General features: G+C 33.0%; 1 protein-coding gene across 1 annotated transcript in view; it reads left to right on the forward strand.

Annotated features, from left to right (window-relative positions):
• LOC134533003 (annexin B9-like) overlaps nucleotides 1–16,578 on the forward strand; it is a 24,216-nt gene extending 7,638 nt beyond the window's left edge. Inside the window, exons 4-10 of the mRNA XM_063370125.1 lie at nucleotides 2,415–2,591; nucleotides 3,135–3,339; nucleotides 3,424–3,503; nucleotides 4,516–4,588; nucleotides 6,788–6,961; nucleotides 7,738–7,919; nucleotides 12,329–16,578. Of these exons, the coding sequence (XP_063226195.1) occupies nucleotides 2,415–2,591; nucleotides 3,135–3,339; nucleotides 3,424–3,503; nucleotides 4,516–4,588; nucleotides 6,788–6,961; nucleotides 7,738–7,919; nucleotides 12,329–12,379 (942 nt within the window). The 3' untranslated portion in view covers nucleotides 12,380–16,578. The remainder of the gene's footprint in view (nucleotides 1–2,414; nucleotides 2,592–3,134; nucleotides 3,340–3,423; nucleotides 3,504–4,515; nucleotides 4,589–6,787; nucleotides 6,962–7,737; nucleotides 7,920–12,328) is intronic.
• Nucleotides 16,579–17,473: the final 895 nt, after the last annotated feature.

Genomic DNA, 17,473 nt, shown 5'->3' on the forward strand with positions numbered 1-17,473 from the left:
CTTATTTTACTGTGATAGTGCATTTTAGATAAGAGTATTTTTGCAATTTTTAATGTCTACTTTTTCCTGGTTTTATGCTGTTGTAATTATTTATAATGGCTGGAAAAGTTCATGCAAGGTTTGGTTACAACAACCACGATGTTGCCAACTGCTTGAAGTTGTTTTTTGAAGTTAAATTTCTTTAGGCGCATTGGTGCTGAAGTTGTCTGTGTGTGGCAGCAATAATGCATTTTATACTCTCTTACATGATCACCACGGGATATATGAAGCATATCGGTGTGCCAAATAAATCTCTGTGATAGCAAAAATATTCTGGAAAAATTTTTATAGACCTTAATAGTCACACAATGAAATAGTATCAACTTTTAAAATATTATAATTTTGGGATTACAGTGTTAACAACTCAATATTTTACATTAGTTATAGATTGATATCGTTAGAATTCTGATATTGTGCACAACTAATAATCCAAAGATCATGGGATCAAACCCCAGTCCATCACAAATTTATTTTTAAACATTTTCTTATATGATTCATTATTACATTTAGCACTGTAATTGAAGAAAATAATGTTATTACTTCTTATTTGTTTACGTAAGTGTTACAATAATAACTTTAAATACACAGCTCAGTACGTTGTTTTGATTACTTTATACTTGGTAGACATATAACATTAATTTTTTACTGACAATAAAAATAAATCTTGTAAATATATTGAAATAAGTTAGATTGGGTGTACGTGAATATGTGTATATTCATACATTTGTTTGCATTTTTAATACAAAGTCAAAGTTTTATTACGAGCTTGATTGTATTTTGCACTCTTCTTTTTTCAAAAGAGGAATGTTATTGTCTACATAAGATAAAAAAAAAAAAAAAAAAAAAAAAAAAAAAACTTTCCCACCCCTTCAAAAAGAATTTTGATACTTATTGGTGATATTTTATACAACTTATGTTTCAAATAAGAGGAATATTATTATTGGCTACATCTAAATGTAATTACTGAGTATGAAGTAAAGAAGTTACATACCTGTAACGTTCAATCATGTTAAATATTAATTATTTTGCATATATAATACTTTTTGAAAAGCATTTTTGTAAAAATTAAATACTCATTTTATAGAATAGATGTTCTTCTAAAAAAATTAAATCAAATTCTGAAAATTAAATTTTTTAATTCCTCTCAATCTATTTAATGACTGCTAAACAGCATTGCAATATTTTAAATAGTATAACAATAGTTCACTGTTTTGAACAGTTGATGTCGTTAGATTAGCTACATTACAAATGCTGTTTAATTTTGTAAATGTTTTGTTAGTTTAAGTTAGCGACATTAATATCACTTAATGATGTTTTCCTGAACATTAGTACTCGAAAATACTACTTTTGGAGTTTTCACCAGTAATAAGAATTTAAATTTTTATAAATTTTATCATGTTTGATGAAATTAATAGGTACTAACATTACAATAAATTTACAAATATTCAGGTTTAAAGTTAAGTTTTTCATTGTTGAAAGTTATTTGATCTGTCTCATGTCAAAATTTGATTTTTTTTTATGATTGTTAAATCAGTATATTTTTGTAGATTGCGTAAACTTGTTTTGAATATAAATTCACTCACATATACGTATATGGATTGTAAATTAATTTTTATACTACGATAATATTTCAAACGATAAGAGGAAAACTGTGTCGAGATTTTCCATTGTAATACACAAGGAATTTGAATTTCGCGGGAGTTCTTTAGGCTGAGACGCTAGGATTGCTGTAGTCGGGTGTCGCCAGTGTTTGCCATATTAAAACCTGAGTTTCCTATATTGTCCTACTACAATATTTGGTTGTAGCTTGTGAAAAATGTCTACCAACAGTTAAATCTTCTTTGTCTAATATAGCTATATAAAGAAAAAGAATATGTAACATCAGTGTATGGAAAACTTTTGCCATTCTTATAGCTGTATTTTTTAATCGCTGAAAATGTACATAATACAGTTTTCATAATCTCTGTATTCCCTAACTACATTATTATTTTCATCAAATATGTACATTTATTTGGCTGTGTTATCAAATAGCATAGACAGAGAACAGAGTAGATGTCTTATGTTATGAAATATACATGAGGATACCTAGAACAGTATGACTGTGAGGATAACAGAATTTTGAGAGTGTAGTGAACCTGATCCATGATTTAAGTACACACGAAGCCTGACTACTATAAAATCTGAAATATTTTAATATCCACAAATAATTAATTTGCAATACAACTTGGTTCTGTTTAGCAGTGTTTCATTCAAATATGTATTAAATTGATTTTTTTTTAGACTTTTTATTTTAGTTAGGATTTTCTTTTACAAAATTCTTTGGTAAAGTGACTTATGTTTTGGTACGAAAAACCAAAACAAAAAAAAATTTTCAGGGGAGGCCGACACTGAAGCCAGCTGCAAACTTCAACCCTCGACATGACGCTGAGGTTCTTCGCAAGGCAATGAAAGGCTTCGGCACTGACGAGCAAGCTATAATTGAAGTTCTGGCACATCGAACCAGTGTCCAGAGACAGGAAATCCCACGAGAGTTCAAGACGCTGTATGGGAAGGTAAGACTGCCACTGTTACATCTCCTCTAATGGCTGTAAGTACAGTAGTTTGGCGTTTACGTCATTTACCATTGAGGTAATTGCTGGCTCATGTGCTTTTAAGCACTTTGTTGTTCTTAAGGGAGCATGCAGGTTTAGAAACAGGCCAGAACTACTCTAGTAATGTCATATTTTTCATAATTTTTACTGTTGGTAATAAGCGTCACAATAGAAGAACAGTGTTGTAGTGAATAAAGTCACTGTTATAATTAAACACACACACTAAATTCATGCATATTTATACAAAACCAATTTGAGAGAATAACATTTTTTTTGTATAATTTATTTTATTTAAATTACAATCAAATATTTACTCACAAAATTGATGATCTTGAATCGTTTCACTTTGTTTAAACCTTTATTGTGTGTTTTTAATTTAAGCCTCCCTGTTGATTTACATTTTAAAAAAAATTGGGTTGCTTTGCACTTAAATAAGCAACTTTAATTTGTGCCGAGTTATTATTTTCAGTAGTGATAATATTATGCATTCTGTGTTCAAACCAGGATTTGATATCAGACCTGAAAAGTGAATTGTCGGGCCACTTTGAAGATATTGTTGTTGCCATGATGATGCCACTGCCCCAGTTTTATGCCAAAGAGATGCACGATGCCATCAGCGGGCTAGGTACGGATGAAGACACGCTGATAGAAGTCCTCTGCAGTTTGAGTAACAATGAGATAAGGACCATAAAGGCAGCCTATGAGAGCAGTAAGTTTGCAAACATTTGTTTATTTATTTATCAGACTTTTTATTTTTCTCAGTGTATGTGATTATTTTGTTTATTATTTTCAGTGTATCGTTCATCCCTTGAAAGTGATTTGGCAGGCGATACCTCAGGCCACTTTAAGCGTCTTCTCGTATCGCTGTGTAATGTAAGTAAGCCACCACTTTTATTGTAAGGACTACTTGTTTTCAGAGCTTGGATTATTTTGGTTTTCATACATTTTTTATATTTTAACAGTCTTAAAAAATAATACTGAGTACTTTTAATTTGTATGAAACATCCTTTGAACATTGTAAACTTTTTATTTATAAGGTTACAGTTTTACTAATTGCTTGAATGACCAGAGGTAATAGTGGAACAGTTAGAAATAATGGATTTTACTGTTTCCCAATAAACTTTGCTAGCAAACAGTTTTGTTAATGTTTTTATTTATTTTAGATTGTTTTATTTTGGAATGTGTGTCTAACGTAATGTATTGAAGTACGGAACTGTGGATATGTTACAATATTAGGAATCTAAATTCCTAACTGTAACATTATTCCGTAGATTTTTCCAGCGGACTGAATCCTTTCTAGTGCATCCAGAAAACTAGAAAAGTGAAATTGTCATGTGTCTGCTGATAATGACTGACTGTGATTCAGATCACACCAGTATGAACTTGACCTGAGAAAAGTGCAAACTTGAAGGTGTACAATTTTAAAATGTATATTTTGCATGGAAAAATATATTCATGTTAAGCACTGACAAAGAGTTGGGAAACAAATGTACTCTTATAAATGTCAAATGAGCAATTTATCACATTTATTATTCACATATCATCTGTTTTTTTCTTTGGAATAGTGACAAACTATGTATGTACACTCAAAAGTGATATGATAATTATCTACTGAAAAGTAAAGTACTATGGCAATTATCTACTTAAAACGTGAAGTACTACTTTGGTATGAAATTTTCGACTGTTTACAACATAACCTTTATGCTATGCAAGGAATTACTGCATCTTTATTGAGGCAGTTATTCATAAAGATGGTTGTATAGTGTAACATCTCAATGCACCTGTGTACATTAAGTTGTTTAACTTCTTATTTAACCCATGTGTTTGAAATGCATTGTAAATTTGTTTTGTGACTCAGAACTACACCGCAGTTTGTTGTTTCCAGGCGAACCGTGATGAGAGCTATGCTGTGGATCAGGCTGCTGCCTTCCAAGATGCACAGCAGCTTTTGAGAGCTGGTAGGTGGAGCACATATCATGGAAACTTTGTCCAGCATGATTTGCAGATTATTTCATAGGAGTGTGCGAACTTAAGTCAAAGTCGAATCAAAGACTAAAATTCTATGTCCTCTGGAAAATTAAATATTTTTTTTCTTAGAGCAGAATACATTAGAAGCTGGATTCAGCATCAGTTTCAAACCATTTAAATTTGATTATAACTGTCAGCATTTGGGTGGGGGGTGTTTAGATAATATGCAATGCTAGCAGCAACGACCGGGCTGCCCCTCACCCCCCTTTCAATGGACTGCTGCAGCTATTTTTTTTCCTTCCAACAAACGAAGGGTGGACTCATGGGAGTAAAAAAAACCTGTTGATTTTCACATAAGTATGTAGGCATTGGAGAAAAAAAACTTCTGCTAGACTTCTGTTCTAGATGAGTTGAGACATTTTTGTGTTGTGTGTTGACGACATTTAAATGTACTTTAACAGTTAATTTTGGTTTTACATAAGTTATTTTTTGTTTTGAAATTTTTCTATTTATTTACAACCAGTGGCAGTTTGATAGCTTGGTCAATGTTTCCTACATTGTGTGTGGTATCCTGGATGTACTGATTGATTACGAACTTGAGAATTCAAAATAATTGTATATTTGGATTTTTTTCAAAGTAACAAAATATTTAAGTGATTTTCGACTTTGCCTTTGAATCAAATTTAAAAAAAAAAGTATTCACACACCCCTGTTATTTTATTCAGTTAAATTTAGCGTAATTTTTGATAAACAGATTAAATATTTATATGATTAATGAATGACCTTGTTTTTCTCTGAGAAATCAAATTATGTTACAGTGTGCAAAAAAATAATTGTAGCTTCATTTGAAATTGTTCTGTAAGAGACTTTTGTAGTGTATTGGGTTACATGCCCTGTTAAAGAGTGTGATCTTGTAATGGAGGCAAGCTGGCACACTCAATAAAGGAGAGTTATTAGTAACACACCAGAAACTAGCTACTTATAGTTAGAAGTTTAACTGAAAATAGTGTAATATTTGTTCTTCCTTGATCACATACTTATTTTATGTATTAAAAATGTATTTTAACCCCATTTTTTTTTGTATTGCTGGGCCATAATTAGATTAATTCCTTGCCTCCCAAAACAACTACAGTGAAAGATTGTTATTGTGGTACATTGGGCCACAGTCATGCCATATTATTGAACATCAATAGATTGTTAAAGGGAAACCAAAGAACAATAATGTACAGTAAAATTATTAAAAAAACATTTTTGTAATAAGCTGCTCTGTAGAAAGAAAATATTCAGATGGTCATAACTGTTAAATAAAGACTACAATTTCATATTGCATGCTTGATTCAAAACTCTTATTCAAAACATCATTATGGAAAATTACTATGAAATTTGAAATGTATCCTGTTAGAAAACAGGAAAAACTGTACTGAAATTAAAATAGTCTTTAACGATAAACTCTTGAGAGAACTTGAAACACAAGCAGCGCAGTAATGTGACCGACGGCCAAGGTTGACTGCTGGAATCTAACCAATAAAATAATGTGATCGACGTGGTTTTAGCTGCATTACAGAATGTGCCAATACATAAAATGCAGGAGTAAAGGCCTTTCTTTCACTGTATTGTATAAATTGAAACAAAAATGTTCATAGCCATTTTCGAGAAAGCCAGTGCTAATTTAAAAGGGGGACGCACCACAACGCCAATATGCCAAATTGACCACAACGTCGACAGCTAGAAAACTGCTGTGTACCACAACGCCGAAATACACTAACGCCGAAAAATGTCATTGCAGGACTGCCACAAAGGTTGGTTTAGATTAGGTTAGGTTAGACTAGGTTAGGTTAGACAAGGTTAGGTTATACTAGGTTAGAATAGGTTAGGTTAGACTAGGTTAGAATAGGTTAGGTTAAGTTAGGTTAGGTTATATTATGCTAGGTAAGGTAAGGTTAGGTTGGATTGTGGTATTTCAGTGTTAATGTACATTTAAGAAACACACACAAATTCATTCAGTTGTTATTTCGGCGTGGAGGTACACAGCAGTTTTCTAGTTGTTGGCGTTGTGGTCAATTTTGACATTCGGCGTTGTGGTAACAACCCATTTAAAAGTATCAAATATTTTATAACTTCCAATTCATCGTAAAATTTGTGAAAGGAAGGTTTCAGAGTTTAATGTTTATGTTAATTTTTTTTACTAGGGGAGCTTCGAATGGGAACTGATGAATCAACTTTCAATGCAATATTGTGCTCCAGAAACTACGCTCAGTTACAGCAAATATTAGCCGAATATCACCGTCTCACGGGCCATGATTTGGAGAAGGCCATTAAGAATGAGTTCTCTGGAGACATAGAGAAAGGCCTGCGTGCAGTTGGTAAGAGATCTTAAATCGGTTTGTTGCGGCCAACCATTAATGGCTGGCCTGCTAGAAGTTGATATTGTTATTATTGAGTCGTTAGTTGCACAGCACCATAAACTTAGTACCAGTTCATAAATATTTTAATAAAAACAAAACATTCTTGTGTTTCCTTTATATATTTAAAATGTTAGAATTTTTACTTATTTTGATGTAGGCATAATGTCTTTCCTTTGTCTATAGTGTTATTATTGGCACCCATAGGACGTACCAATAAAAATACTTATAATTTTTTATGTATACATTTGATGTATTTTTTTAACAAGCACCAATATGAATAAGAATCTCCGTACCAGCAGGCTGTTCCAAAAGAAACTTTTACCCCATTATAAAATAAAGAACACAACAGGGTACTTTGTTAAAATTTCCAGAATTAAATTATTAATAAATAAAGGAGAAAGTTTCACATAAAAATCTTACTGCATGCAAAGTATGTTATTGTTCCCCTTCTTTTAAATATTAATGAAATAAATTTGGTTTATAACACTCAAATTTATATCTCTCTTTCTGTCAGATGACAGTCATAAATATGAAAATTAATGTATAATCTATTTCATAGTTTTGTAGTGTTATTGTACTTTTGCATTAAAGGGTCATTATTAATCAACAAATATTTACCATATTCCTTTTTTTACTGAGAAAATGTTGAATATATTTTTTTTAGTGAAATTTTTTTATATATAATTGTGTGTGTATTTATTTATTCATACTAATGCAGCTGATATTTTTTCCAGTGAAATGTGTGCGCAACAAGGCACTATTCTTTGCTGAGCGGTTGTATGATAGCATGGCTGGTGCAGGTACGAATGACAGAGATTTAATCAGAATTGTGGTGACTCGATGTGAGATAGACATGGAAGACATTAAGGAACAATTTCTTGCAAAGTATGGAAAGACACTTGAGAGTTTTATAAAGGTAAGTTGGAAGCACAGCACAGAGTATATGTACTTTGAATATAAATAATTATAAGTGGGTTTAAGTTGTTTAAAACATGATAAACTGTGTGTGCTAAATTTGGTGCCCAAGGTTGAGTTCATATAGGGATTCCAATTAGAAGCCTATTTTGACCTTGCTTGATCCCTAAGACTTTTATTCACCCTTGAAAATATATTTTAAGAACGGTATTCGTACAAAATATTGAATGTTATTTATGATTAAACTACCGTTCTGGAAATAGTTCTTTGTTCTTCAGAATGTTTCACAGTATTAATATTTTTAGTAATATTCCTTCTCCTTCAATAAATAATAGAAGATTCCACCCTATTATTACAGAGAAAATTGTGTAGAGCTGTAGCAAACCGTATGTATTCGTTACTGAGTAACGGGTGCGGCATCTAGTAACGAGTAACGAAACGTTACACACGAATGCATTTCGTTACTCGCATCTTTCGTATGTTTCACGCATGCGCGCGCGTATTCGTTACAAAGAACGATGTTTGTTTATTAATAAAAGTATAATTTGGAAATTCGTCGTCCAAGTTTTTTACTGTTTATTAAAGGTATTGTGTGTGTAGACAAAGTTTTAGATTCGAACAGAAACAACGTAAGAAAGTATTTTTTACAAATTATAAATATCTATGTTTTTGTTTTTTATAATCGCGTATTTTCACGTTTTATGTTCTTATCTTAAAAGATATATTATAATAAAGCCGCTCTAATGAAAGTTAATTGTTTCTTGGTTAACAAAAGCTGTTAATTATCAAATATTTTTAATTGTTTATATTCGATTTATTTTTATTTACGCGACGTCATACTGTACGCGTACGAAATACGACTCGATTCGATGCTGTTACATAACATAGCATGTGCCATGTCATGCGGTATCAGAAGTAACGATACGAAAGTAACGAGTACTAATTGTTTTAGTAACGAATGCATACGGGTACACATTTTTTCGTTACTTTTACACCTCTAAAATTGTGCCTTCCAATGTTCCGTTATATTGATATTTGACCCAATCCACAAAAAGCCCCTCTTAATTCTATGTTCTCGGATACACAGTTTATGCATACAGCATATGAATACGTTTCAGCGACAATTATGTATACAGTACCTGGAAGTAAATAATACTTCACCCACTCAGAAGTGTTAACATGTTAAGCAGCCAATATGGCTGACTAGTCTCAACCGCTACAACTAAAATGCAGCACTGCAGTTGTTCGCTAGCCTTACACATGTGTTGTGCTTTATGCAACAGTTAAGCGAGCATGTCGAGGTTCACTTGGCAGTAATTTGCAAACATGAATCAGGCGGCACTTGCCCTAGAGCTTGCCAAATGCCACATTTACCCAAAAGTAATACAACACTAAATATAATGGGACCACAAAATTTTTGATTATGAGTTTATGAAAAAGAGATTGTGGAGTGAAAATCACAATTCAGGTAAATGGCATTAGAACTTTGAACGTTACATATTTACATTTATAAATTCATTCCACATTTACTAGACATTCATCTGTTTATTGATTTACACTGCCCCTTTTAAAACACCAAACAGCAGTTAGAAAAAAATAGTTGACATTCCTCACAAAGCAGAAAATGTTGTTTTATCCTGTGATCACTTGGGAAGTGGAAAGGGGAGGGGGGTTGCTTCTCCAGTAGCCACAGTTAGTACTGTGCCCGGCAGATAACTTGGCGTCTGAGCTCCCTAGTCCTGTCTGGTAGAGGGGAGGGCGAAGAGAAAGCGATACCCTATTGTCAAGGTCAGCGGCCAGGTTTGTACTAGCAGAACAGAAAATATTCGGCGCGTGACTTCTACACTACGTAAGTCTGTATCCACGCCCGTGGGGGCCCCAGGGCGGTAAGGCCTTTTGGCTAAGAGCGCTGGGTTACCAAACTAAAAGTGAGAAATCCTAGGAATTGTACTTGTACTACATAAGTGTAACATTGTGTAAATTGCAGTGGTTGTGCTCGAATATTTGTACTCATCTTTCAGGAAAAGTAACAAACTATTATCTAAACCTGCAACGTTTTACTTTGTCCCATCAAATATACTTACGGTGTCTGCTAATTATTATGCTAACCAAAATTAATTGAAATGTTAACTCGGTAACTAGCGAAAACCAGACACAATTTATTTTGGAAAACTAGGTCACTTAGTATGTAAAATAAATTTAAAACTATGCTTCTCAATTCATTGTGTTCTCAAAGTTATTTTTAATAAAAGTCTTACAAGAAAAAGCAAACGACCAAAACATTACTCAATTGTAGCTCTCCGAGCGAAAGCTATCTCACAGTTTATGATGCAGGAGCCAGTCTAGCCCTTATCGTTCTCCGGTTTCCGTACCTAAAACGTGCCATTTAGCGCTGGATTTACATTTAACTAAACATGGAGCTTGTTATGTTATATTTGCTGCGTTAACTTCATGTCGTGTGTTTAGGAAACACCTGACTACCAACGTTAATGACATATAAAAAATGCTTGTGTATGTGTGGCTTTATATTTTAATGCACCTTTAATCGATTATTTATTATAAATGTAAATACAATTTGCATTGTACTTCCACTTTAGAATGCATATTATAACCTTCAAAACCTCATATATTATATGATTTGTTTAATGTAAGTGTGAAGTTCTCTTTCTATGACAATATTAGGTGACGAAAAACAAAATTAAGTTAAAATTAATTACTATTATTACTATTCGATTGTCAGCATTCATAGTGTACAAACAATGCAGAACATATAATTTACAATGTTAAACTTTCCATTTAAGCCACTTTTGCGCTTTTTTGGAGTAATAGCAACTTATACCATAGAATAAACTGTTTTTATTATTTTCCGCTCTCCACTATGTATCACTTTACCGCGCCTCTGCGAGCTGCCACCTTCGCCTTCCATTTTCAGGTATACACTGAAGGGCAATATTTTCCTAGCAGCCACTACAAGGCTCTCGACTACGTGTCCCCTGCTTACCCCTCTTCTTTCTCCGGTCCCGCTGTCCCCGCACCCCCGCGCTGAGAGACGCCAAGATAACTGCCGGGCACAGTAAGGTGAAAGGAACCCTGTGACAAACTCCATTTGCACCCTCACCCCATCCTGCATCTCTTATCTGTCACGTTTGTTCAGAGGTTCAGGAAGCCCCAGAGTAATGTGGCATGAGTGACACAGTTAAGAGGCAGAGCATGTAGTTTTACAACTGAGCTGTTCCAAGTGGCAAGATACAAGTTTGCGATTATAATGTGACTACTACTCTTAGTTTCAGCAGTTTGGGTAAAAACCATTGCATTATATTCATGTCAACTCGGTAACAATAATGTTACCATGTGATTCTCTGCTGTAAATACTGTGTTTATCTCAGTTTGGACAAAATATTGCCTAGTTACAAGTGTTAAATCATTAAGTTTAATTTTTACATGTGTTTCACATTGAAATGGGGTGTCCTAGGCAAGTAGGGATATTTTTTGATCTGGTCGTAGATATCAATAACATGTCATCAAAAATACTTAACATCAGAAGACACCTATTCTATTCAATTAGAAGGGTGCCAAACTAATATTTTGATGAAGGGAAGAGGACCAAATTATTACAATGACAAACTTTGTATCATAAAAGATTGTTAAATTTCAACAATTTTTTAATTTTTAAACTTGTACTATTGTTAACAGTGGCTTTCAGTGGCCAAAATTACCCTGGGAATTGAGTTAGGCTATGTGGCTTTTATGAACTCTTCCTGAATTTCCATAAGAAATCACCTCCCTAAATATTTTGAGCAAATTTTGAATCATCATTTTTAAATACCAAACATTATTTTGGCCTACCCTCATAAAATTTGCACTATGCATTTGTGCATACTTTATGGGAAGTAAACCATTGCAGGTAGTGACAGGGTTTGGAGTCTATTGTCTTCAACTTTGTGTTCTGTAGCCTTGAGAGGTTTGTTTTCTATTGGCTGCAGGGAAGCAAAAACAGCATTTCAAGGAGATGTGTTTGGCAGTCTGGTACTGTTGATATTCTCATGTTTTGGGCAAGGGGTTCTGGGTTAACAGTAACCCCTTACCCTGTCTGCCCCTCCCGCCCTCAGCCTACATTGCTGGCCCAGTTCCATGTCACGGCCTGTCGCCTGGCCTTAGTAAATCTGCAATCAGATAGCTCGGAAATAATTTTTTTTTTCAGATAACCTAATTGCACTATCTTTGGGCCCTCATTTATTTTTGCCAAAAACAAAAGTCATAGTGTGAAGCTATTGCAAGTAGTTTACGACTGGCTGATATGGTTCTAGCAAAGATACAGCATTACGAAAAAGTGGTGTAAAGGCATTTTGCGACTAACATTTGATTTGTGACGGTGGTGTGTGTATGCCATTCAATATACTTTTGTTTCAGGGCGACACATCCGGCGACTACAAGAAGATGTTGATAGCGCTGATTTCATAAGTCCATGTGCTAAGTCATGTGACATCATTACAGTTGTAAGACAGCCTCCAAGAATACATACTGTATCTCAAGTAAATGATTTGTCTTCTGAATTTAAATGTTTAGAATTCTATTGTGCCACTGTTGAATCTTTAATTAAGTATATATTATTACAGTGTAAGTTAACTAGCAGTTTTTTGTCATATATGGTTGTAGTTCTATGTTGTAAAGTTTTATATTGATATTACTATTTTTGTTCACAGTAGGTAGTTGAGCCTCTCCTAATTTGTTGAATCTTAATACGAAGTATACAAATTTGGTCAGAAGTTGCTTATTTTATATCTAAATATATATTTTTAAGATCTAAACATTTTTATATAAAATTCTTCAATTATTATTTATATTTTTGATACAGTACAATGAAACACTTTTAATTATAAATGGTCATTAGTATTTGACTCTGAGATGTCACCAATAATTAATGAATCTTGTTATTTTTGACTGAACTTTGGTAATACATGAAAACCATTTGTTTATTTTTTTATTAGAAAACTGGTGTATTACAGGATTTAGTTGATTACGGAGAAAGTGGCAGAATGCTTAATGGACGGTCCAGTCAACACTTGTCATCAAACCTCCCATAACTTGCAGTCCTGGATTATGTACTTAAAGCTGAGTGTCACCTCAAAAACAAAGTAAAAAACCATGTGTAATCCATTGCTCTGACTCCTTTTTGTGCAACAACGCTGCCCACTTGGTCATTCTCATTGCAGATTGTCCAATTGCTGGCAAATTGTGTGTTAGTAAATTTGGAAGTAGTCAGGAGTAGTTGAATCCTGCATTGGTCACAGGCAGAGGCTGGATCCAGAGGTGGTTTACAGGGGCACCCTCATTAGTTGAAAAGAAAGATGCAATGTTATATAATGATTTCTAAAATAAATTTTCGGGCTATATTTAATTTGATATACTTATCAAAGATGAATGTAAAACTGTTATAAATAGTTTGGTCTTGATGCAATATCTAGACTAAGTTATTAGTATATCAATATCAGAAAATTTTTCTGAGCGAGTTTCACCGGTCCCCTGGTTTTATTGAGGAGGGGGTGTTCCAGACTTCTAGTGCCCTCGCCCCCGGTTTATGAATCTCAAATGTGAATTTTACTGTATTGTTGCAGACAGTAATTTACTTTCAAAAAGTTAAATCATAGGTATTTTATTGAGAACTCTAACTTCTCTTTTCTCCTAGATAATTTTGTTTTCATCGTGGGGTATTCATTTGCACAGAATAATTGATCTTCAGTGTAGGTGTAGTCAAAGTCTCACTGAGCTAGCACATGAATAACCTAGCTCTTATGCAGATTTCCGTTTATTAGGTATAAAAGAGAAGCTGCTAGGTTTATTAAAATAATTTTGTTGTCATGTTAAATTTCTGTCTGTAATAGTATCATATGATACACCTGTGTACTTTTGCTGTGCATGCATGTGCGCGTGTGGTGAAATTATAATTTGTGATGGAAGTAAGTTAGTATTTTGTTAAATTCTAGATTTATATTTGATACAGTGTTTACTAAAAACGATATTAGTTTTTATATGTTTATATAAAATATTTTCTATGTATTTTTGATGGCTTATTTTCTTTGTACATTGTAGAATGTTAGGTGGGTAATTAAAGTTATATGGTTGGAAATAATATTTAGAACATTGTTTTAGACACTTAACCCTGTGAACTCTGTTGAGCTTGGTTTACCATCTTCCTGTTCCAATTCTTTGTCAAGCCAGGTTCCTCAAATACCTTGAATCATGTGCCATTTAATGGATTGGAGAACCAGACAAATTATTGGCACAGGAATTTAAATTTGGCAAACTTGGCTTAAAATTTTAGTAATGAAAATGTGTAAGTGCTAAGTAGGTATGTAGTAGTGTATAATTTATAGATTCTTTGTATATGTAGACTATGCTTTTAATTGTAACTTTTTATATGATATTGTTGAACTTCCCATGTGATGTCTCTAAGAAGACATAGTAGCATTGATTTCGTAGGTTCACTTATATCATACTGCCATATCCCACAGCAAGATTAACCTCCTTACCCAGAAGCATTTGCACTGTTTGTTTTTAGCATTTCTGCATTGTTTCAGAAGTTTGATGTTTATGTATGGATCTTTGATTTTGATTGTCCTTTTACAAAACTTGTCAAATTAGAGAACTGTGAATTTTTAATACACATTTTCTCAGTTAGTAATACATGGGACCTATATTTTATTGCCTTGTATAATTTTTGGGCAGGATTGCTGTTGTAATAATGATTGAATAATACAAATAATGAACAATGAAAACATAAATGCTATAGTGTTTGCAAAACATTGTGGCGATGGCTGTTTTGGAATACTATTAAGGACTCATTCTTTTCTGATGCTGCATTCATTAACTAGTGGCTCTTAATGTTAGGCTTAATGTAACATGTAACTAGCCATGAAAGAAAATTTAAATTATACACATCTTACTATATCTGTAAGAAATATGTTTTTTTGTAGTTACAACAGCTATTTTGTCTATCATTGTCACACAGTTTTCAATGTGCCAATGATATAGCTGGAGTATTTGAAAAATAGATAAACTGAACTAATGTGTCAACAACTGGTAATGTGTGCCAAAAGACCTTGAAAGAAAGGCTAAGATAATGCAAACAGGGCATAATTGATATGTTCTTAGATAGAAGTTTACAATACCAATTCTAAAATGATCCGCTAAAGAAGTGTCCTTTGGAAGTTGTTTTGGATCAGCCAAAAATAACATTTTTATTTGTGAAACAACACCATGCACCCACCAGTCAATTAGCCAATAAAAGTTCTGGGAATTGGTGCACATCGCAGTATTTTTTTCTGGTGTTGCGTGTAACTGTACCGCAGTGGTTCCAAGTCCTTCTGAACATACTGATATAAATGTATTTCATTGAGTTAAGATACGCTATGCTTGTGCATTATGGTGATACTAATATGTATTAATGGTGCTTGTGTAAGTGCCTTTTCCATTGTCGAGATTGTGTGGCATGTTATTTCTGTTTGCTGTTTTGTATAGTTAACTTCAAAAACCTATAAAAAAAAGAGATCCATATATATGTATGATTCTTTTATTCATACCCAAGTGATAATTTACTATGCTTATGGTGTCAAGGGTTTGTGTGATATCTGATATGGTAAGCTGTGGTCTACCAGGGCTATTATAATTCTTGAAAACAGTGTTGGGTCAATTTACTTTCCTGGGATGAGCCAAATCCAGTGATTCAAATAATTGTGATGAATTTTTCAGAATCCACTGATTTCGGAATCATAAGTTGGGATTGATTCTTCCCGTAGCTGTAATCGGAAAACCTCAGAATTGCAAGTATAGCATTATTTTAGTGTAATCAAAAATGCTTCATGGGTATTTTTGATTAGAATTTTTGTCGGCTTTGGTTAGAGTATTGGTTAAAATTAATAAAATTATTTGGATTATTGTTCAATTAACTAGACGTTATTGGTTATTTAGTAATGATATTTTAGTTACTCAATTTTTTTTAATAATAAGAAATTTATCCAATTAATTGGACATTTAATTTAATAGTGGTTTGTAATCAGATACATTATGAGAGTATTTTATTGAATAAAACTAGTTAATTTTTTTGCACTTGAAGGTCAAAACTCAACTATAATAGAAAAAGAATATTTAAAGAGACCCATACTACCACTTTTTTTAAAAATGAAACTTTGTTTTATAACAAATATTCTACGTTTACACTTCCATAGTCCCATTAAATTTATGAATAGCAAATTTTTAACTTGCTTGTTGATGAACGTGTTTGGCAATCTGACTGTTGACTTTTAAAGCAGCCAAATGTTAAAAATAAAACTATGTAATAATTTGATTCATCATCATTTTAGCCCTATCTTTTAATAGTCCTGGTTGGTCATATCTAAACTGGATCAAAATAGTTAAAAGCCATTTCATAATATTTCATAGTCACAAAAAAAATTGTATTCTAGATTTGTATGTTACAATGTATGGGCATATTTTATGTAGTTTTTCTTTTTTTGTAGATGCTTTTAAACAAATGTTTTATTGGAGTTCATGAGATATAAACCACAATATATTTGTGTTTAGATTATAGATGTTTCATTATGTGTTTCACAATAGTGCATGATTGAGTTGATACATTATTTAAAATAAATATCTCAAAACTACTTGCATTAGAATATTACAGCATTCCATGGTTTCCTACAGAAGTTCAAATTTGCTATTTACTTGCATAATCTACACCATGGTACAATGTTCACATCTTTATTTTGAAATCCCTGAATTGATATTCATGTTAACACAACCCAATAGCAGCCAGTATGAAGGAGAACAGATGGACGTGAACAGCCAGTTTTTTTAAAATCCTGTTGTTACAACCCCATTTATATGACTTCTTATCTATTACAAGATTACAACTCATTTACAAGGAACAGTGAAATATTTCTGTTAAAAAGTAAAAAAAAAAAAAACATGAAGGAACTCTACAGAAAATTAGTTTGATGTGAATTGTGCTGTTTTTCTCTTGGCAGGCACTGTACTGTACATGGCTGATCCTCATCTTCCTTCTCCGACAGATAACGGTTCTGTGGCACCAGGTTATTGACAACCTGTGTGTTTGTGTGATTTTTTTTTTAATACTATGCGAACTGATACTTGTAAAATGAGTATAAAGTAGGGCTGTGCAGGATGTCAAAATTCAGGAAAAGTCACAGGATCGCGCAATTTTTTCCCCCCCCTGTCGGACAGGAGAAAAAAAATTCACATATTATGGTGATTGTTTTAGGGTTATTCATGTGGAGGGTTTTTATTTTCCACTACATTCCGCTATGGAAATAGAGTGAAAACTAATTCAGAAAAGGGCATATTTAATGTGGTTGATCAGACTTGACAACCCCATCGGTTTACTTATTTTTACTAATAAGAGAGTTGAAAATATATTAGAACTGTCGGCAAAAAGATAAATGCACAACCTGTGCCCGCTCGATGGTTACCTTGTTACATTAAAAATGTGCGTGGCGAAGGTAACTTTTATAAATCTGGTAGAAAACATCCGGGTATAAA

The sequence above is a fragment of the Bacillus rossius genome, chromosome 6 (assembly GCF_032445375.1).
Source record: "Bacillus rossius redtenbacheri isolate Brsri chromosome 6, Brsri_v3, whole genome shotgun sequence".
Classification (NCBI taxonomy): Eukaryota; Metazoa; Arthropoda; class Insecta; order Phasmatodea; family Bacillidae; genus Bacillus; species Bacillus rossius.